Genomic DNA, 23,354 nt, shown 5'->3' with positions numbered 1-23,354 from the left:
CTGTCTTATCCCACATAATAAAGGGCATAAACTTTGTAATAATAATTTGCTAAAAAATCAATGTAAAAGTAAAATAAAATAGAATAAAGGACTTCTGGGATGCATCCAAATCCTGGGAAGCATCCAAATCTATCATCGCTTATCTACCTGTTTCGATAATAGAAGTGACATCCCTAAACACCCCCCCCCCCCCCCCAAATTCCCTCTCGCATGAAGTTTTAGAAAGTACGGAAGATTTATAATTATTCTCCAAACAAAGAATGCCACAAATAATAGTAGTATTTTTTTCACTTTCATATAAAATTTTTCTTGAATAATCAAGTATGCTCGACTTTTTTTTTTTTTTTTTTCCTGGAGATGACAACTGTTGTATAACCTAATCTATTCTACACTAAGGGAGAAGAGCGGACCTAAGGAGGCCTAGAGATAATCCGGAGGGGACTGTACCACCACCGGACCAAACGAGTGCACAACACACCCGTCTGAATTTTTTGAAGCAAACCACTTAAATGTGGCATTTGGTGAGAGGCAAGGGTTCAAACCTTGCCTCCCACAAAATATGTTCGACTAGATGTCACTAATATTTAATAATGCTTAGGCCACTTCCAAAATGATTTGACAAGACAAAGCAAACAACATGATGACAATATCATAATCATTCGGAAGTGGAAAAGAACAAAACCAACGAATTTTCTCAGTCTAATTAGGTCCTAATCCACGCTTCTATGTTTTCTTCATCAAAGTGCTTAAACATGTAATCTCGCTCTAATAGGCTTCGAGAATAAGGTAAACCAGCACTAACGAGGTTGAGCATACGTAGAGTTGAAATATGAACTAAACTACTCAATGTTTGAATCAAATTTCATTTGATAATTTTCAAATTTATTTATCAGCTAATCAAATTAAATGTAAAAAAAAAAATTAATCTTCGTTAAAATTTCAAATTACTTGAGATCCGTTAAGTCAATAAACAAGGTTAACTCGAAAATTAGGGAGCTTAACACAATCAAGCATGAAATGAAAGATAAATGTCTAGTCATTTTCGTCGAGTCGGTGAAATACATTGACTTTAATGTTAGATAATGTTGAACAATAATCGTCGAGTTAGTAACACCTATTGACTTGAAACATTTATTTTTTCCCATGTTCCAACCTATTGACTCCAACTTGTTTCTGAAGAAGATGCAAAGACAGAGAGAGGAATGGCAAGCAGGCAAAAGTCATCTTTACTCGAAAGAGAGAGCTGTGAACAGCTCAAAATCAAAGGAGTCCGCGTCTTTTAAAAAGACATTGACCGAGGTGTGAATTTAATCGTTTTTCCAGATTTATGCCTCCGCAATTGAGGTGGAAAATTGCTTGACGAAATTGAGAAAACTTTTGAACAAACCAGTTATGGCTCATAAGATATTGATGGTACTTAGAAATTTGAGACCGACATGAAGAAATCAGCAATACTTCTTTATCTTTTGACTACATTTATGTCACACTCAATATTATCCTTTGAGTTGATTTATGTCACATGCATAGGGTAAGAGTTCACTGCTTGGAAAGTTTTTTCTACCCTCTAATTATATAACGCGGTTAGTGACTCAACATTTAACTAAGTAACTTGCTCCTTCGTGCTATTATTAAAGTCATGTATTTACCTTTAAATGCCCAAATAAGAGTTACTTTTTCAAAGTTGGCTCCACATAGGATTAATTACACTTTGCCCCCTAACTAAGATTCCGGTGACACTTTGTCCCCTGAAATTCAAATATACACACTTTACCTTTTATGGTTAACTTTTTAATAGGGTTATAATAAAGACATATTTTGCATGACCAAAATACTCCTGGCTAATTCGTGAATACATATAACAATTGCAACCTAATAACTGCACCATTTGTTTGATGTTTTAGCTCGCAAAAAAGTGTAAACACTAAGATTATTTATCTCAATGATGATAGCAGTGCTTATTTACATGACATAAAATTAACGAGTAAATTAACGTGTTTATGACATAAACACGTTTTCCACCACCTTAGTGTTTACATGACAAAAAAGTGTAAACACTAAGGTGGTGGAAAACGTGTTTAGAGGATCTTGAGTTTTTCTTTTTTCCAAATAATATAGACTCCAAACAAAATATAAAGCAAACTGCAAATATGGCATAAAAATATTGATTTGTAGCTTTTTTTTTTTTTTTTTTTCAGTTGGAAGGTGTCCGGGCTCACCCCGACTAATCCTACCAACCCCGAGGAGAGCGGGCCCCACCGATCCTCAGGAAAATACCCCGGTTGCCCAGGCTCAGGGTCGAACCCCAGACCTGTCTCACCTAATGAGGCTACACAGGCCACCCGAGCTAACCGAGGGGGACGATTTGTAGCTTATTGACTCATTAAAATCTTGTAAGAGCTGCAAAGTAAGTGAAACTACCAAGTACAATTCGTTTACAATCTAAAAGAACAAAGAGAAGCAATGGAAAATAGTGTCAAAAATTTTGGAAATTTTAAAAAACAATTATTCTACACCATAATTTTTTAACTCTTTGGTATTTTGTGATCTTCTACAGTATTATTTAAATTTTCATGTCATGTGACTCAATATCTTTTCCATATAAAGCACTCCATATCCTGGCTTAAAGTATACCATTATCTAATAAAAATTATGTATGGCCTATGATGTCATTTATCAAAATTTTGAACAGAAAGTTTATCATTAACATTCGACCAGACAATATAAGGGGCAAAATGTATATAACTAAGTTAAAGAGGGCAACTTGTTATGAGGTGTTAAGTTTAGGGGAGTAAACTGTATTTAACCCTACCAAATAATCTTAGATTTCATATTTGGCCAATTACAAGGTTACTTTTAAGATTACCATCAACCCTCTTAGTTACAGAATTTATGTTTGAGGACCATATTGTAATTTCATTCAAACCCACGTTGACTAATCACAGTTATTACATGCTCTCTTAAAAAATTAAATTCTTGACAAATGAACAAAATTATTGGGTGGAGGGAGCGCTTTTTTAGTTCTTTTAACCACACTGAACAGTAACAAAATGCGTTCCTAACAAACTAGACGAACCTCCCAACCAGAAAAAAAGATTCAGAAAAATAAAATAGAAAAAATGTTTTTGTTTGTATCTGAATGATGTCTTAAACACTTTTATGTAATTAAATTGCTTCAAGAATATTGCCCAACACAAAGTCTAAGAAAGTACATAAAAGATTTGTAATTATTCTCCAAACAAAGAAGACCTCAAATGATTGCATTTTTTTTCACTTTCATATTAAATTTTTCTTGAAGCCTCTTATAATAATCAAAATATGCTCGACTAGAAGTCATTAATATTCGATGGATTAATCTTTCAGTATGTATACTGTCAGTATTTGATGAATGACAATTATGTAAAATTTGATTTTGAAATTCAATTTTTATATATAAATTCAAGGGACAATGTATATAACGTATTTAATAAGATTTACTCATATTTAATATAATGCGTAGGCCACTTCCAAAATGATTTTGACAAGACAACGAAAACAACAAGTTGACAGCAACATCATAATACTTCGGAAGTGGAAAAGAACAAAACCAACGCATTTTCTCCGTCTAATTAGGTCCTAAATTCACGCTATTAGCCGCATATGTTTTATTTTATTTTATTTTCTAGAACCCTATTGAATTATATGTTTGACCTTCAAAAACAATTTTTATTTGCTGACACGTTTTTGGATTTGCGTTCTGGCAACAGGCACCACGCGGCAGCGGCGGGTCTCGCCGTCGCTCTCAGCTGTGCCGCCATGCAACGAAAGTTTCTAAGCTAACAAAACCATTTTTTAATTTATTGGGCTCCAAAGTATATTTATTTTCTAAATTGACGTCAGCCTACAATCGATCAATCACCAGCTAAAAATAAAGGACAAAATGTTTCGACTTAAAATTGTCTAGAAAAAAAATCTATTTTATTTACTACAGCAATTTTTTTTTTCTGATATAATGCATATCAGCGCATGATACGTAAGAAAGTGCTTAGAAGATATAAAGGTGGTGGGAAAACGTATTTAGAAAATATTGAAAAGAATATTTTTCTAAGTAATTCCTTTCCAAATATATTTAAAAAGTTAAAAAAAAGTTTGCCAGATTGAAATTTAGAAGATTGAGTATAAACAAGTTTTGAACTATGAAATGTTTTAGAATCAAAATTTTATGAACTAAAATCAAATTTTAGCAATCATAAGTAAAACTGGACTTTTTGTGTTGAATTGAGCAGCTTCTAGTGAAGTCCAGCAATGTTAATAAATGCTACAAGTAATTAGTACTAGTGTTAAGAGCAAACCCAATATGTGTGCGGTTTAGATATAATTATTGATTTTTTTGACTATATTAATTTTGTTTTTACAAAATTAAATTTTATATAAATTCTTCATGAAAAATTGCAATTCATTAGTAATTTTTTCTTTAATATAGTTGTAATTAATTTAGTAGTTGCAATATTTAAGAGAGTTATAGGAGATTATATTAGCAAATATGATTCAATGATTAGGGTCAAAATTGATTTTTTAACGGCAAAATTGAAAATACAAAAAATGACACAAAATGTTTATTCAACTGTCACTTTTCTCCCTTTGTTATTGTATAGATATCGTCACAAATGGATAATTTTACCTTAGAAGTGAGCTTAAATTAACTTTTTAGAACTGTGGATATCAAGAATTGGCACAAGTGATTAAAGTTGAAGTTATGATTTCCCTAATCATAAGCCATGATTCAACTCTCATTCCCTCCCCTTCACTACCTTGGTAGGGTAAATTGATGTCCTCTTGGAAATAGCAAGGAAAAACTATTTTTTGCTTTTGTAATTTTTGTTTATAGTAATTGAGTTAAACTCAAAATAATATTGTAAAGTTGAATCTCAACTAATTCGATTCGTCTTGTTGGTAGTTGCATTATTGCATTTGATTGAGATCTCTTTTCCTATCTGTCTCTCTCCATATGATTGGAAATTTTTCTTTTTTTATACCATTTATTTATTTGTTTCTTTCTTCTTCTTCAGTTTTTAGATTCATAGTGAGTAGAAAATTCTAAAAAATAATAACTGATTGAATTCACATCTTTCACATGATTACATGTTCTAGTTTGATCAGGCCAAAATCATTCAGTCAAAGTACTCCAAGATATTATATTATGGGCGTTTTTTGCCCTTCAGTTTTTTGAAGTTGTTCAGAAACAAAATGACCCTTCAAAATATGTGTTACAAAAGAAATATATGGTTATTTTGTTCCACAGAAAATCAAGAGCCAAAAAACTAGTTTTTGTAGTTTCTATTGAGTAGTTCAATCTTGTATGATATTTTCTTCATCTTCTTTTTTAAAGAAAAAAAGATGCAAAAGAAGGAAGGTTGAAAAGAAATTTTTTTCTCTAAAATTTTTTCTTTTACTCATTACATTTGTTCGCGCTATTTTTATGAGGAAAAATGATACGCTATACGACACACAGCTTTACATAATAGAATAAAATTAAAAATGACTCACATTTTTTATTTTGAGAAATTTTTACATTTGCGACAATCATTTAGATATATATGTCCTGATTTGCAGTCACTTTTTATAGGTGAATTTTCTTAATTAATTTTACTGATTAGTTTTACAAGAGGTAACAAATTAAAATATTTCCATTTATTTGCTTTACAATCTTTACAATTGCATTGACAAATTTGTCATCCCAACCTCATGCATTGATCAGCCAAAAAATGCCAATAAAAAGAAAATGGAAAAAGTTAATCAATCAACTTATGTATTAATTGTTTTTAGCTCCAAAACCATGTTGAAATTCAATCAACTTATTAAGCAACCCCAATATTCCATTGAATGATATATGTCTCAAAAAATAACAAATAGTACAAAATGACACTACTATGTTCATTTCTAACTCGGCCCATTTTTCTTCAAATCTCATCCTAAGTAAAACCCAATTTTGAAAATCACACAAATTTTGTCTATACTCAAGAAATATGGATTTAAAACCAACCATTTCACACAACCCTCATGTCGTTTGTTATTTTAATTTTTTTTTTTTGGGTAAAGCATATAAAACCCTCATGTCCTACAGGTCAAAATACTAGTAACAAAAAGTTAGTTAACCAAAATTATAAAATGGTCATTTGTACAATATGCATTAAAATTTTTTATTATAATTTTTTTAGTTTTTTTTTTTTTTGTAATAATCCTCATGTCCTTGAGGTCAAAAACACTAAATTAATGATAAATCCTCATGTCCCCAGGTTAAAAACACTAAAAAAAAAAAAAATTAGTTCACCAAGATTGTAACATGATACATTTGTACAATGCGTATTAAAACTTTAACATGCATGATTTCTCAAGGAAAACCTTTATAGGCTGCAGTCTCCACTTACAAAGGGTTTTACACAAGAAATATTAGGACTAAGCGCAGTTGCAAGAATCCTAGAATACCTTCTGTAACACTCTTTGGCTTTTTTTGTCGTTTGGTTTAAATGTTACCAAATCTCATTATGGAAAGCAATTATAAGATTGGTTCTTGATTACTTTTTCAACAGTGAAAATTACTTTCAATGTATAGTAAAAGTATTATTCTTTATCATTGGCGTATGAACTTGACTCCTTTTCGGTGGATTCTCTTTTCATTTTTTACAGTATATATCTGTATGGATGACACGTGTTTTTATTTATTAACAAGGGATAAGAATTAGTAAATAAAGACATATGTTATGCATCCAGATGGGAATTGTTGGAACCTTGAAATTGATACTTGTACAATATGTTATGTTTTTCTTTTTTCCCTGAGATTAGCAAAGTCCTGCTCAATGATGCTAGCAATTTTGTCACAGTGAGGGTCGAACACGGGATCTTACGGTAAAGACGGACTTACCAGTAACGGTTGAGCTGCCGTGGGGGCCTGTACAACATGTTATGTGAACTCTACATTTTGTAAGATTTAAAATTTAACCATTGATAACCTTCAACCTTATGCAACAATTGCTTTAAAGTTTAAACAACCTTTCCTGCCCTTAGCTCAAAAGTTTTCCTCTAAGAACATCTTCAACAGAAATCTTATAGCTCAGGCAACTAGCTGTCATGTGCATGTCATCTACTCAGCAATAATAATCAGCTTTAAATAAACAAAAAAACAAAGTAAAAACTTCCAAACTTGAAAACACTTCTTAAATTAAACACTTCTAAATAAAATAAATGTAAATCCAGAATACTATACAAAATAAAGCAACAATATGCCATGTTCTCCACCATCTTCACCTCCTGCTTCCTTTTTCTTCCAAAAACCAGCTCACACCAACTCCAAGAAACCAAACCAAACACTCCTTTTTCTCTGTCTCAGTATATTATTCTGCCCACTTCCCCAAAACCACCCAACTCACCACCCCAAAATGCCTATCCGCCGCCTCACCACCACCGCCACGACCACCACCACCATTTCTCTTTTCCTCCTGCTCCTGTTGCTCCTCCATCTCTGCCAACCATCCAAAGCAGATGATGCAGCAGTCATGTCAAAGCTTCTGGCAGCTCTCTCCCCAAACCCATCAGGCTGGGACTCCACAAAGCCATTCTGCAGGTGGACAAACGTCAACTGTGACTCCACCAACAAGTTCGTCACCTCCATCAACTTAGACTCCCAATCCCTCTCTGGAACTCTTCCTCCAGAGCTTGGTCAACTTTCGTCTCTACAATCACTTTCTCTCCAGAAAAACTCCCTCTCTGGAGCTCTACCATCTTTCGCAAACCTGACCAGTTTGGAGTCTGTTTATCTTGATTTCAATTCTTTCAGCTCGGTTCCCTCGGATTTTCTTCTGGGCTGTTCAAACCTGCAAACTGTTAGTATCAGTGAGAACTATAACTTGGCTCCTTGGCAGATTCCGTTATACTTGACTGGTAGTAGTAATCTTCAAACATTTTATGCGAGTAATGCGAGTATCGTTGGTGGGATTCCTGATTTCTTTGATTCTTTCCCCAATCTGCAAAGCTTGAGATTGTCTTACAACAACATTACTGGGGGTTTGCCCAACAGTTTTGGTGGATCTGAGATTACCAATTTGTGGCTGAACAATCAGGGGTTGTCAGGTGGTATTGATGTACTCTCTTCCATGACACAGATATATCAAGTGTGGCTCCATGCCAATGCCTTTACTGGGCCGATCCCAGACTTGTCAAAATGTACAAATCTTTTCGATTTGCAGCTGAGGGACAACCAGTTAACTGGGGTTGTGCCGCCTTCGCTGATGAATTTGCCAAAACTGGCGAATATAACTTTGTCTAACAACAAATTGCAGGGGCCTGTGCCTCAGTTTCGCGCTGGAGTTGACGTGAAACTGGGGAGTACTAATAGCTTCTGTGGGACGACTCCCGGGCCATGTGATCCGCAAGTTACAGCTCTTCTTGCTGTTGCTGGAGGTTTTGGGTATCCAATGTTGCTGGCTCAGTCTTGGCAAGGGAATAATTCTTGTGATCATTGGTCATTTGTTACTTGTGATCCACAGGGGAAAAATGTGACCATGGTCAGTCTTGGGAAGCAGCATTTGTCAGGTATTATTTCCCCGGCTTTCGCAAATTTGACTTCTTTGAGGAACTTGTATTTGAATGATAATAATCTTAATGGTACTGTTCCAGAAGTATTGGCTACTTTACCTCAGCTTCAAACTATTGATGTTTCCAATAATAATTTAGCTGGTCCTAGACCCGTTTTTCCATCTACTGTGAAATTTGTGTATACCGGTAATTTGTTATTGGAGAAAAATCAAACTGCTGGTGGTAGTGGAAGTGGTGGAAGAACACCTGGGGGTGCACCAAGTTCTGGTGCTTCTGGTGGAAGTCCATCAGGGAGTGGGAGTTCGAAAGGATCATCAGTTTCGGCTGGTATGATTGCCGGAGTGGTTGTTGCGGTTATTGTTTTTGTTGGAGTTCTTTTGTTTGTGTCTTACAAATGTTATGCCAAGAAACGTGTTAAGAGTTTTGGGAGAGTTGCAGGCTCTGAGAAAGGGTCGGAAATGAGTAAGCCAAATGTAGTTGGTGGTTTGAATGGGTACGGTGGAGTCCCAAGTGAAATACAGAGCCAGAGCAGCAGTGATCACACCGAGATTCCTATTTTTGAAGGTGGAAATGTTTCAATTCCAATCCAAGTACTTCGTCAGGTGACGAACAATTTTAGTGAAGATAATGTTTTGGGCAAGGGAGGATTTGGAGTTGTTTATAAGGGGGAATTGCATGATGGGACCAAGATTGCTGTGAAGAGAATGGAATCTGGAGCAATGGGTACAAAAGGAATGAATGAGTTCCAATCAGAAATCGCTGTACTTACCAAAGTTAGGCACAGGCATTTGGTTGCTCTTTTAGGTTATTGTACTAATGGCAGTGAGAGGCTCTTGGTTTACGAGTATATGCCACAGGGAACTTTAGCCCAGCATTTGTTTGAATGGCAAGAGCTTGGCTATCCACCTCTTACTTGGAAGCAGAGGGTGACAATTGCACTAGATGTAGGAAGAGGCGTTGAGTATCTCCACAGCTTGGCACAACAAAGTTTTATTCATAGAGATTTGAAACCTTCTAACATACTTCTCGGGGATGACATGAGAGCCAAAGTTGCAGATTTTGGTTTAGTCAGAAATGCACCAACCGGGAATTACTCTGTTGAGACTAGGTTGGCTGGAACATTTGGATATCTTGCTCCTGAGTATGCTGGTACGTATTGCCTCATTTCCTTATATTTTCTGTACTATACAACTGGTTAGTAAAACTGCATATTTTGCAACTATCGTTCATGTCAGATTGTGCTCGTCACTTAATTGGTTCTCTCATTTGATCTGGAATTTACAAGTTTACCACATCTAGCACCAGTTATCCTCCAAGAACACTAGAACATGGACTTGAGTTTATCTTTTGATGTGGCATATGTGTTATTATAACATATGTAATTTGGACGTGGGAGATGAATAAAGATAGTAGACTTGCAATTGTAATTTAGATCTCCAAATCTGTTACCGGGGTTGTCTGTGGACATGTCTAATTTTGAAGCTGATCATGTTGGGCTTACAAAGTAATAATGCTAGAAAATAAGTGCTACAATAATTTATGTTTGCTGAAAAAGGTAAAAATAAATGTGATTGAAGATCGTCGTGGGGTAGTAAATATTACATAGACATAATTAGCAAGCTATTAAAAATGTATGGTAAATTAATTAACATTGCTGTGCCATTTTTGGATTGTCGGTATTTTATTGTGACCTACCAATCTCTGATGAGATGAATCAAAACATAACAGTTCAATTGAGTTTCTTAGTTATCAGATACGTCTCCTTGAAGCTCAACCCTATTTGCTTTTCGAAATGTCATCTGTTGTAATATGGCCTTGGATTTGCAAGTACGCATGATACATTTGCACCACATAGACGCAAATTTTTTTCTATTTTCGTTTCCTAATGTGGCTGTTAATTATTTGGTTGGATGCATTGTAAAAACTTTCCTTTTTCTTTCAACAGCTACTGGACGAGTGACAACAAAAGTAGATGTCTATGCATTTGGAGTCGTTCTCATGGAAATCATCACTGGCAGAAAAGCACTAGACGAGACCATGTCTGATGAGCGGTCTCATCTGGTAACATGGTTCCGCAGGGTCCTAATCAACAAAGACAACATCCGGAAGGCTATAGACTCAACTCTTGGTCCTGATGATGAGACTTATGAAAGCATTTGCAAAGTGGCCGAGTTGGCAGGACATTGCACTGCCCGTGAACCACATCAGAGACCCGACATGGGACACGCTGTGAATGTCCTTGGACCTCTTGTTGAACAATGGAAACCTGCTAAGAACGACGAAGAAGAAAGCTATGGCATTGACCTCCATATGAGCCTTCCTCAAGCCCTTCAAAGATGGCAAGCAGATGAAGGTACTTCAAGAATGTTTGATGACGTCTCATATAGTCAATCACAGTCAAGCATTCCCTCCAAACCTTTAGGATTTGCAGATACTTTCAGTTCAACTGATTGCAGATAACCCTTAAAGGAAGATCAGAGCATTTGATTATTATACGCAAAGGAGGCCATGCCTTCATCATAGGAGGGAGAAAAAGTCATTGAGGTCCACACGGTTGAGTCTTTTACCAGCCCCCATTCAAGGCCGCATTCATTCCATTTGTTTATTTTTTTCCTCTTAGATTTGTATCTCTTTATAGGGATGTTTTATGCTAATGATCCAATTGTAAGAAAAAAACTGCTATAGTTGACGTCGTGGTTCGATTTCTTGAACTTTACAAGTATGAAATTTTTTAGCTTCTTGTGAGACGGTTTTATGTAAGAAAGGGAATAGGAGGGAAGAAAGAGAGAGTAGACAAATTGTATCAAATTCTTTTACTTGAATTCCAATGTAAATTTACTAAAGCTCTATTATTTTAAGTTACTTTCTTGTTCAATTCTCCATCTTCACTGTTGAAATCAATAATCTTTCTGTTCAAGGAGAATTCTAATGTTTGTCTGGATGGTCCGGAGCCTCGGATTCTGCACAGTTGCAACTTGACATTATTCAAAGAAATAATGACACAGCAATGTGAATAAACTATAAAGTAAGATCCGTAGATAGCATTAGCAACATGATTTAAACCTTTCTTTTTTTTTTGGTGATGGTATTTTCTCTCCAAATTTACTTGTCGTACTATTTCTTTCTAGCAGAAAAATATGTGATGGCTTCCACTTTCAGGACAGCACAACATATGGACAACGAGGACTGGATTCTGCCACCAAAATATAATAATTATTGTGGGCCAAAAGTTACCTCCCCAACTCAATAAATTTGCTGGATCAAAGTTGGCCAAGTTGCATGAAGAAGCATAATTTTCTTGTAGGGCATATGACCGATTTCTTCATTCTTGTTCTAAAAATACATAGCAATTTTTTTAATGAGTCAAACTTCAAAAAATTTGGTACACAATATTTAGCAGATTTTTTGAGCAAGTTAAATTGGGATATACAAAGAACAAATATAATCCTCTTTGTATCTAAAATAAAGTCGGCTACTAAGGGAATTTAAGTTCCTTTCTAGGGTGTTGGTCAAGATTCGAATCCTGCTGCTAACATCAATTTTGCCAAGGAACAATAGCAAGCAGGCACACCGCAGGAACAATAACAGGAGATACCAACTGGGGTTGGGTCAAGTGATAAGCAGTTTGGTTTCGCTTAAACAGGTTTCGGGTTTGAAATTTTGCGTACGCAGCCACCCTTGTTGGGAGACTCACCCACCACAGTCAGGTGTGCGACCCGGGTCGACCAACGAATTAGTCAAGGCAAAACCCAGGATATCGTGGCAGGAATAAAAAAAATAAAAAAAAACAGGAGACTCCCCTTCTCCTATCGTTCCCTTCTCCAAGATCCCTCCTTATAATAGAATAGGATTTCAAAAAAAAAAAAAAAGACCCATCATTGGATTGGTTGGTATTTCATCATTTATTTTGCTCAATTTGATGATGTTTTTAACATTCGATTTGGTGGATTAGAAGGTGAACTTCAGTCATATCTCACATGGGATGAGATAGTGCAAAGATAAAGGCGCATATTGAGGAAGATTGGAAAGGGACACCATCTATAGAAGATGACTTGTGATTTTTGTGGTTGCACGTTTGTGGGACCTCTTCTTTCTCAATCTCAATCTTTTTGGACGGTTTGGGGTCAAGATGTTGTGGGGAAGTAACTTCCAACCCAAAGTTAGTACTATGATTATAATATTTCGAAAGGAACTTGACAAGGATTTAGGTTGAATTAATAATGCTGTTCAATACTAATGGGTTTGTTTGGACAGTAGATTATTTAACCAAATATATTTGTTGATATAATTATTACAATTTTTAATACAATTTTTTATCTTTTCAATTATCTTTTTATCTCACATATATCATATCATAAAAAGTGTTATAGTAATTATTTCAAATAATATCCTATCCAAACAAACCCTATAATGTATTGTTTCCTGAAAAGGCAATTTATGCTGGCATGGCCATGTGTTGGCAATTGATGTTATCAATTTATCTTCTCAAGCACTGGGATTGGCTCAAGATTAGCAGGCAAATGGGAGATAAAATCATGTTTAAGTAGAGAAGTAGGAAGTGTTGTTTTCTTTGTATCAGATTCAATAGTTGACTGGATAGTTTTGGAACTTTGAAGGCCCTACTAGCGTACTACTAAGTGTGGGTACAAGAAAGCAAATTTTTGAAGTAATAGATTTGTCAAAACATTTATTATTGGAATTAAACAAAAAGAAAATAATAGATTATAAAATAATATCAGATAGCTTTTTTAATCTTGATGCCACCATAGTATTTCAAGTATCTTTCTTGGATCTATAGATAAAAGAGAAAAGAAAATGGTCCAAACGGTTGTTTTCGTATTTATGCTGTATGTATATTCAAATATTCGTAATTTTACTTGAAAATTAAAATTTAATTAATTGAACTCTAAATTCAAGATTCCAGATTACCTTTATTAGTCAGAACATATTCATTATTATTGTGCATAAAGTCGATCACAAATATTGCTTTTTAGAATGTCATTCTTCTCTTTAAAGAATTGGAAGTCCCATAATTCTCAGAAACTGATGGATTTAGTGAAAAATTCAAGATAACTTGACTTTGCTGATTACTTTTTATTTTTCATTAATTGATATTTTCGTTTTTAATTATAAGGTCACTAAACAGTTGCACAAAACTTAAACCAAAAACAAAGAAGAAGAAGAAGAAAAAAAGACAACTTCCTTGCTATCAATCACTTTATTTAGCTTTCAATTTGCTTTGAGCACCGGTATCCCCACCTCCTTTAGTGAAACTAATTCGAATTCGACTTGAAAAGCCCCACAAAGTCCGACTCTTATTTGGGAGTGAAGGTTTGGTCCAAAACTTTTCAAGACGCTGTATATAGGAGTCGAACTTGTGACCTCCCATTGACATATTAGAACTAAGATTTATATATTAGAAGTAAAATTCTAAGAAGTATTTTAAACCTGACAAATTATTGCCAAACTAAGCAGATAGGTCCCCTGTCGCAGTTCATTAAGTGAAGGCAACATGTAACCAATTATCTTTGGTGCAGCCACTGTAGTCCACACCATTATAACTTACTCTTTTAGTTTTAGTTTTTTTTTTGATAAAGAAAAGTTTAGATATGTTCGACTTGATCATCACCCGCTTCTTGCCCCATTGCCCAAACCTACCCCATACCCCCATCATCCGCTCCCCCCACCCCACCACACTACCCCTGCGTGTGCCTGCCTAGAAAATGCTTATAATTAGTCAAAAAATTAATTAGTAATTTAATACAAATATATAATTTTGTAAAAAATGTAGTTAGTAATTTAGTATAAATATAATAGTACAACTAATCAACAATTTGTATTAGTATAAATATATAATTATTAGTATATCTAATAATATTAATTATATTACATATACATAATTTGATATTTATAACTAATAATATTAAATATGTTATGTATATAATTAATATATATATATACATACACATAATTAGTATAGTTCCCCATCCCCCGCCTCGCCCCATCCCCGCCCTATTAACCGCCCCCTCCCCAACGGGTACCCGCATAATTGCCATCCTTAATCACCACTAAGCAAGACATTGCTTATAGAAATTCTTACAGTTCGCTTACTAACATAATCCTTACATCAACAGCGGTTTCTCTCACATCAATAATGAGATTTGATTACTCTCTTAGTTGTTACTGTTGTAGTAGTATTACATTTGTTTGTCTTTGCATTTATGGAGGGCATCAATTGTTTTTCTTTTCTGTTTTACTCAAAAAACTTATTAATTTTTGTTGTTCCTTTAATATGGTTGGTATTAAATTTCTTGCAATTTACTTCAGGTCCCTTAAGTTATGGGTGGACAAATATTATTATAATAAGCTACTATTGAGCTCCATAACCATAATACTATTGACATTTAAATATTTTACTAACCAACTTAGTTATTTAATGGGAAAAATTATGTTTGAAGAGGCGATCTGAAGTAATGTGCAGTCCAAAGTACACATGAAAATACATAAAACTAGCTCATGTCTTTTTAGTTATTCATTTATTTATTTTTAAATTTTTTTTCCTAATAGAAAAAGGGTGAAATCTAAGAAGCACATTTCTTTTATGTTCTTGGCATTACACATCTTTTTGGGGCAGAATCTGTTCAATCTATTGCTAGAAAGAGGGGCTTGAGTGTGCATATACCTCTGCCTACTGGGGAGTCAAGACAGCTTTGAATCTTTTGATGTTCTCTACTCTACTTTTTCTTGGGTTATCCACATATACTTTTGTAACTTTCTTGCTAATTAGGATGTGCCTTTTTTTTTTTTTAACCTTTCTCGCTACAACCTTTCACCCCAATTGTCAGGTACAAGATTCGAATCCTGAATAGAAAAAAAAAAGCCATTTAAGCAATTTATCATTAACAAATAGTCCTTATTTTGACCTTTTCAATACTTATTTTGAACTTTTAGTGTGTACATACATATATATATATATACATATATATAATTCTTATATCAAGACTGCAATTGAAATTGGAAAATTACTTGTCAACTTATACCAACTAAAAAGTTATGATTGGACCTGTTTTGGGTAGCTGATATGCTAACATGTAGTATTTCCATTCCCCAACAACTACTATATGATTACCGGGAAACAAGGCAAACAAGTTTTCACCGTTTTCAACGCCTAACTTGGTCCGTTTATGAGTCCAATTTACTTTGAAGTCAAAAGTAACCAAAAATTTTGGTCAATCAAATGTGAACGTAATACCAATTAACTCAGAACGGCCTAAACCTTTTCTTTTTCATTTTACATTTTTTGGGTAAAGGTTTATTATATTTTTATTCTGTTCAAATAATTTACTTTTGCATGAGAATTTAGAAATATGTTTCACAACTATTCCTTAAAAATATATTTTCATTATCTTTTCTTGTTATCCGTAGTTTGTCATAAAGTTTTCAAGTTTTTCAGTGTCCCAATTTTGAAGGGATTGGTGGTCAAATAATAAGATCTTTTAATTACATCGAGAATCATGTTAAGCCAGAGCCTAATATTCTAATTAAGAATTAATCACATTATTTCTACAAATTAATATGGTTGCAGACTTACCATCAACTACACCTTCAATCAGTTGCTTTGTTTACAAAATATAAAAAGAAAACCAATAATTTGTAGTGAAAATTTAGAATATCTCGAGATCAAAGCCGTGTATAACCTCTCCATTATAATTTTACTTGAACTATATAAAAATTATTTTATGCCATCGCATTAATTTCGTTTTATTTTCAACTTATTTATGTTTTCAGCCAACTTTTAGTGTCACAGCTTTTATTGTAATTCTAAATTCTTATATTTCCCCTGAATATTTTTTATGAATAGCTTTACATATATAACTAGATCAAGCCAGTAGTTTTTAATTTGACTCCAGCTCACAAAATTGTTAATTGATACTTGCTTAATCATATCAGTTGATTAACATGTGGGGCAGTTGGGGAATATCTTGTAGCCAAAATCTTCATTATTCAGTGAGAGTGAAGATGATGAGGTAACCTGATCACAATAAAGAAAAATGCTTCAGCAAAGTCCTCCATGAGAACTGCCTTGATTCAAGGGGTTAGTTAAGTTAGTACCTAATAAAATAATCAAACTACATGAAAACTGCTTAATAATAGGATGGGATGTCTGCCAAGATTTTTTTTTTTTTTTTTGCTTTTTATTTGACTATATTTCTAATACTAACAAACAATCAGTGTTGTGCACTCTGCTACCTCCTTTTTTTTTTTTTATAGAAAGTGTCAAAAATATTATTAATCTGAGATAATGTCCGTAGCAAGTGCGATAACAATAAAATCTGGAGGGAAGTCCCCCCATATACAACCATTAGAAATAGAACAAGCATATTTAGCAAAACAATGTGCGACATTGTTCAACTACGATATTTAGCACGTTCTCTGCTCCCTCCTTACTTCTTAAATCTCACCCTTCCTCTACTAGAAAAAAAAAATCATTGTTGTGCACTGGACAAGTTTAATGACTTCATAATTATATTATTATCATGTAATTGTTAAGGATAGATTATAAGTACTTTAAATAATGAAATTCAGCACAATGGCATATATTACTGAAAATACATGTAAAGGGGCTCAATTTTGTAAAAGTAGCTGTCAAAAGGGAATTCAGATGACAAACTATGATTAGAGTAATTACCATCCTTTCATGCTAAAGGGAAAACAAAGTGTAATTTCTTTTATGTGTTTTTCTTAGCTACCCCTCTATGATACATAATAAGCTCATAGGGTAAATACACAGTTATAAAATAGAATTCTATTCCAAAAGTTCAATTAAAAGAGTTATAAATCTATTATAAAAATTTTATTATATTGTTAAGTAGTTAATCCTGTTTATTTCATGTGATGAATTTCAATGTTCAGATAAATATCCAAAATTTTTCACAATATTGCACGAGGGGCAATCTGAAAATTTTATGACTTTTTATAGTACGTGCATAATTTTACGAATTTCAAGGTCCATTTATTTGTTGGAAGGGGAAAATTGGAAGCTATTTCATGAACTTTGCAACGGGGCAATTTCCATATACTCAACTTGATACAACTCCACAATTTAGCAAATCCAAATGAAAATAAAAAGCTACATGATTTCACAGCAAAAATAGCACAAAAATATTCATGATTTAGTACAAAATCACCCACACACCTGTTGACCAAAAAAAAAAAAAAAAAGAGTCATTCTAAGCTCAGTTATATGTTTTCTTTGGTTATCTTCACATTGCACCATGAAAAAACATTAATTTGTTCTAAAGTCTTCAATTACACTAAAAACCACAAGAAAGACTCAAGTGACTATTTGTCCAACAAAACTGCTAATTACACTGCAGTAGCAAGTGCAGTTTCCTAACTAGACTCACAATTTTTTTTTGCAAAATGAAGAAATTCCTCCAACTGTGGACTGGCACAAGTGCAGATTTGATCACTTAAACTCTTCCACCACATATAACATAAACCTTTGCAGCCCAACCTTTGCTTGTTGCCTTCATCCTATCAATCATACCCTGAAAATCAGTTGTCACAAAACATAATACTACTACTTAAAGAAAGGCCAACAGCTCAGAATCCTAATAAATTCAAGATTTCAGATGTTTCTGTAGCCCATCTACTTTCTTTGTTATTTGTGAAAACAAACAAATTCATGTAACCAATTCAACAAACGAATTCTTTCCTCATGCTTGGATGCTAACAAATTGAACATACCATTCTGTCTCTTTCAATTTCTTGAGACCCTGGCCACCTATAAGAACAATAACCAATTGTGGTTACAAGGTTTGCAGTACAGTGGTAAAGAAAATGCAAGAAGCAGAAAATGGTAATTGTTATCAGGCAATCAACTAGAAAGAAGGTACCTAGGCCATACTGGAATCATTTGATCACCATGAGAACCTGTATCCCCAGAACTTTATCCAATCTACCATCTGCGTTGATGATATTCAAATGAGAAAGAAAATGAAAGGTGAAATGCAGATATCTTAACAGGTGATATGGAAATTGGAATCTTACAGAATGTAGTGAACTTCAAAGTAGGCGGCCTCTAAGATTTTTTAAGCAGCCCAGCTCCCCAATTGTGCGGCCTTTTCCCTTTCCAACATTGAAGAACTGTAGTGTTTGAAGGGAAGTCAATTGTCCCATCCCTTTAGGCATTTGGAGTTCACTGTCAAATGTAAAAAAGCTGAGATGTCTTAAGTTAATCAAATTTCTCATCCCCCTTGGAAGCTCCATACCAATTCTCTGGTCACCAGATTCAAGAATTATCAGTGTTCGCAAATTATAAAGCTTGCAGATGGACTCTGGCAATGCTTTTATTCTAGAGTATGAAATTTCAAGCAACCTCAAATGAATCAGCTTGCTAATTGATCTTGGTAGCACCTCACTAGTCACCGAAAGCAACCTCAGAATGCGCAATTACCTAAATTTTGCAAGGATGTGACCAGGCATGACACTCTCAAGCCAATCTAACGTACTTACTGACGTGAATTTGTCGTTCAAGTTTACTTCTGCTTCTACCCCAGATGAATTTAATACTAGGTACCTGGACTGGTAATGGTCCTCCCTTGCGCTGTCAGATCTAGAAACTGATCGTGCAAGATCAAAGACGAAATCATGCATTTTGCCAAATCTGACATCCACATCCAAACAGTTGTCATAGTCTATTACTTCTTCCAACAATGACCTTTCTAACAAAATGTGGTAATGGCTGTTGCCTATATCCTCTAATTCCTCATCATCACTTGCTTGAAGAAAACCTTCTGCCATCCAGAGTTGGATTAGCAGTTGCTTATCCAGAACAAAATCTTTTTCAAAATTTGAGAAGTATGCAAAACACTTCTTAACGGATGCAGTTGGCAAATGATCAAAGCTCAACCTAAGTAGCTGCATGACACTATTTTCACTCTGACTCAAGTGCAGAAGTCCACTCTCTATAATTGGTAGCCACTCTTCTTTTCTCTTGATACGTAGTAAACCACCAATTACACATGCAGCCAGAGGTAGACCTTGACATCTTTTCGTGATGCAATTTCTAAGCTCTTCCAATTCTTTTGGTACTTCTCCACCTGCAAATGCTTTTTCTTTGAATATGGACCAACAATCATCATCTGATAATATATCCAATCCATAAGTATGATGCGTAGCCACAATCGATGCCACTTTTAGCTTACGCGTAGTGACAAGGATCCAGTTTCCCATTGTGTTGGTAATTCCCACCAAGGGTTGGAAAAAATCATCCCAGAGTTGAGATCTCTCATCCCAAATGTCATCAAGCACAAGAAGATATTTCTTTTCTTCTAGTTCTTTCCGAATATCTTGAGCTATAACGTCCCTGCTTTGAGTTTTAACTTTCTGCTTTGTTAATGATTCCAAGATCAGTTTGAATAGCCTAGTAACTTCGAAATTCTCAGACACACAAATCCACATCTTTTTATCAAAATGCCCACGAATTTTTGGATCATTGTACACTAACTGAGCCAAAGTTGTTTTCCCCAACCCCCCCATGCCTGTTATGGGAACAACAGAAACAACTTTTTCAGATGAGCTCAACAATGTCTCCACCATTCTGGATGCATCATTGGCCCTTCCAAAAACATTTTGACGAACGATAGAGTCAGTCTCCCGACTAGTAGCAGGGAGAGGAAGAGGAGCCAAACTGGCACCACCTCCCATAATCATCTGGGACCGGAGTCCAAAGCCAGTAGCTTCTTGATTGATCATTTTCAACTTCAGGTTAACATTCTTAACCTTAGAAGCCATTCTCCAATGCAAATTAGTACCACAAGAGACTGGAAAGAAGCATACCTTTCCCTTCAGTTGTCTCCTGATAAATTCATAGTTGAGCTCATCCAACACATTATCAGCATCAAAAGCCACTCCTTCAAGCCTCTTCAGCCACAGATTCACAGCCTGATCGTGTCCTTGCTTTTCCTCTGCATCAGCTACCACTGCTCGGATCATGGCAAGAGATTCCTTCATGCTCTCCAACTCCTCCTTGAATCCAAAAGCCCTTCCAATGCCATCTGTGGCAAGTGAAAGTGTCTTCTGCAACATGATCTGAATGGTAACACCAATAAGAGCGTCAGCCATTTTCCTTGATTTAGAATTTGGTTTTCAGAGGATATACGTTTGCAGAGCTCGCAGGAATTGGTGGTGGATGACAATAAGAGTTTCGGAGTACTTCTTTGCTTGTTTAAGCATAAAAAACATATTCATCTTTAGTAAAAAAAGTAAAAGAAGATAATTATGTTAGCTATTCACTTTTTAGTGCCTTTTTCTCCCACTAAATTTGCTTAATTTGATTCTCACTTTATTCCTTGCCTCGGTACGGGAGCCTTGTAAATTCAACAAAGAAATCATGCATGACGTTAAACAAGTAAATCCCAGCGTTGGTGCGATTGCAAGTTAGCTCAATTAATAAATCGACCACTTCTTCCATAAAAATCATATGTTCAAATTTTATTGTCGAAAACTGCGTTAGTAAGCAATTTGTAAAAATCCGATCAAATTCATTCAAACTTTCTTACTGCAAAAGAAAAAAAAAAAAGTAACCTCACATTTGCGACTAAAAACTAACTAAATCAATTAACAAAGATCTTAACTTTCCCATCTAATGTGACAAAATATCAAATTCTTTTATCATGGTATCAGAGTTAGCCATGCATTACTATTATCCATCGATACACATGAGGCATGACCCAGACTGTGGGTACTATTGGGCTTGGCTTCACAACGACAGTGCTTCGATTAACTTGGTCCAAAATTTGGCTTTATTCTCGATTCATGAGATTAAACTCGTATCCCGTGTGAGAGTGAAAAAAAGGCTAACTAAACTAATTGTTACGTCTTCTAAATCCTGTCTACTTGATCTGTTTAACGCGAGTCATCTGTGAAAACGAAGACCAACTAAACTAATCAATGAAGATACACCTTCATAAAGACTAATTCAACTAAGAGGAATATTAATCAGATGATCCAGAAATCCTTTGTTCGAGTTCCTCTTCTCTTACTTTATGTGTTTGAATTTTACTGCCGATATGAGGATTGAATTAGTGGGCAAATTTTAATATTCCATGTAAATAACCTATGCTCCTAAAGATATTCACTGGTGGTGATTAGAGTCAAATCCGCTCTTTTTTTTTGTTTTGTTTAAATAAAATATCATAATTTCATTAAATCTACACTACTGAAATAGATGAATGTGGTTACTTGGTTTCGAGATCGATGGAATTTCAAATTCTTTTATGCTTTTGTTTGGATTGAGAAATTTGATGAATGATCAAAATTTATCCACATTGTTCTAGTTATTTGAATTGCTTAATAGGTATTCGAGTTTGTAATATATCAATTATTAAAATATATTTTAAATACAAGAATAATTTGTAATCAACAAATCTAAATACCTCCTAAATAATGTAAACAACCAAAGGTACTTCAAATCCTTGGTCAAATCCCTCGATCCAAAGGCAGCAACTGTCAATGTTTGCCCTATATTGCCAAAAAAAAGAGTTAGCTTTGTATTATGGTCCGTCCATGCACATGACTCGGATTCTGGGTATAGTTCTTGACTCGTTGGAATTGCCTTCCAAATACATTCAACCCGAGTTATGTATGAGAATAAAGACTAACTAAACTAATTAATAAGTCGTCTAAATTCAGTCTGTTTGATCTTTTCAGTATGAGTCTCATGTGAAAGTAATGACCAACTTAACTAATTCATAAATATACATGTGAGTAAGACTAATTCAATTGGTAGGGATATTAATCGGATGATGCTAAAGTCATTGGTTCGGATTTCAGTCTCTTCACCTTCTCCCTTTTAAGGTTTAGAGTCTCACTTAAACCAAATAAGAAAAATAAATCAACTAAACCAATTTATAAAGATCTGGGGCATTTCCATTATCCAATCCATGCCACTAGATCTGTTCACCTCAATTCACGTTTAAGAAACTAAACTAATTAGTTAATATTAACTTATAAAAATGTTGGACCTCTTTAATACATGAAGTAAACAACAATTACAATTTAATCGTGATAAACACTAATTGGGATAATAAGAGAAAAAGAAAAAAAAACCCATCTTCACCTTGGACCATCAATCAACATTAATCTCTTCTAACATCTTCAATTACACCACAAACAACACAAATTAGCGATACACAATTCAGTAGCTAATACAGTTTCCTAACTTGATTCACAAAAGAAATAGGTTCACAAACTATTGCAAAATGAAGATATTACTCCAACATAACTGTGGACTAAAAGTGCATATTTGATCAATCAAAATCTACCACAGTTCCTTGTCCGCCACATATAACATAACTACATTGCAGACCAACCTTTGCCTCTTGATAATCAGCAATAGAAGGCATAGCAGTGCTTAATTAGTGGAGGCCAACAGCTCGTAATCCTAATAAATTCAAGGCAAATTTCAGATTTTGTAGAGTATCTTCTTCTTCTTCTTCGTTATCTGTGATATTGAACAAGCTGTAACCAATTGATAAAAGTTGTGAAAAACAAGCTGAATCTTTGCAAATGATGGGGTGCATACAAATTAAACGTACCATTCTGTCTCTTCATTTTCTTGAGACCCTGGCCACCTATACGAATTACTGCAGCAAAAAATCAAGAAAGTGAAAACCGGAGATATTATCAGCTAGAAAGGAAGTAGATAGGCCGTACTGGAGATTTGATCAACATAACAACCTTCTTCCATCATTTTATCCTTTGTACTACCTGCAACCATT

General features: G+C 34.5%; 2 protein-coding genes and 1 long non-coding RNA gene across 4 annotated transcripts; 1 reads left to right on the top strand and 2 right to left on the bottom strand.

Moving 5' to 3' along the window:
• The first annotated feature begins 7,225 nt into the window (after positions 1 to 7,225).
• On the top strand, positions 7,226 to 11,443 carry LOC113736396 (receptor-like kinase TMK4). Its single transcript, XM_027263337.2, has 2 exons — positions 7,226 to 9,717; positions 10,514 to 11,443. The coding sequence occupies exons 1-2, from the start codon at positions 7,257 to 7,259 to the stop codon at positions 11,026 to 11,028; spliced, it is 2,976 nt and encodes a 991-aa protein (XP_027119138.2). The 5' UTR covers positions 7,226 to 7,256; the 3' UTR covers positions 11,029 to 11,443.
• Positions 11,444 to 17,670: 6,227 nt separating this feature from the next.
• Positions 17,671 to 20,738, bottom strand: LOC113737784 (putative disease resistance protein RGA3). 2 transcript variants are annotated; one of them, XM_027264959.2, is made up of 4 exons: positions 18,622 to 20,738; positions 18,468 to 18,536; positions 18,319 to 18,355; positions 17,671 to 18,105 (listed from the first exon to the last, which is right to left on the bottom strand). In XM_027264959.2, exon 1 carries the CDS (start codon positions 20,695 to 20,697, stop codon positions 19,024 to 19,026), a length of 1,674 nt encoding a protein of 557 aa, XP_027120760.1. In that variant the 5' UTR covers positions 20,698 to 20,738; the 3' UTR covers positions 17,671 to 18,105; positions 18,319 to 18,355; positions 18,468 to 18,536; positions 18,622 to 19,023. The 2 variants fall into 2 exon arrangements, with proteins under 2 accessions (XP_027120760.1, XP_027120759.1); XM_027264958.2 differs by having other exon boundaries at positions 17,671 to 18,355.
• Positions 20,739 to 22,708: 1,970 nt separating this feature from the next.
• LOC113737313 (uncharacterized) lies at positions 22,709 to 23,322 on the bottom strand. Its single transcript, XR_011842474.1, has 2 exons — positions 23,172 to 23,322; positions 22,709 to 23,077 (listed from the first exon to the last, which is right to left on the bottom strand). It is a non-coding gene; the product is annotated as an uncharacterized lncRNA (long non-coding RNA).
• Between the last annotated feature and the right edge of the window lie 32 nt (positions 23,323 to 23,354).

The sequence above is a fragment of the Coffea arabica genome, chromosome 3e, assembly GCF_036785885.1.
Source record: "Coffea arabica cultivar ET-39 chromosome 3e, Coffea Arabica ET-39 HiFi, whole genome shotgun sequence".
Classification (NCBI taxonomy): Eukaryota; Viridiplantae; Streptophyta; class Magnoliopsida; order Gentianales; family Rubiaceae; genus Coffea; species Coffea arabica.
Note: the sequence above shows the minus strand (reverse complement) of the source record. Positions and strands in the feature narration are given on the sequence as shown.

Excerpts from the sequence above, each read along its gene's own strand:
- LOC113736396 (XM_027263337.2), top strand. The coding sequence starts at position 7,257 with ATGCCATGTTCTCCACCATCTTCACCTCCTGCTTCCTTTTTCTTCCAA. Across the intron at positions 9,718-10,513 it reads TCTTGCTCCTGAGTATGCTG|CTACTGGACGAGTGACAACA; the intron begins GTACGTATTGCC and ends TTCTTTCAACAG.
- LOC113737784 (XM_027264958.2), bottom strand. The coding sequence starts at position 20,697 with ATGGCTGACGCTCTTATTGGTGTTACCATTCAGATCATGTTGCAGAAG.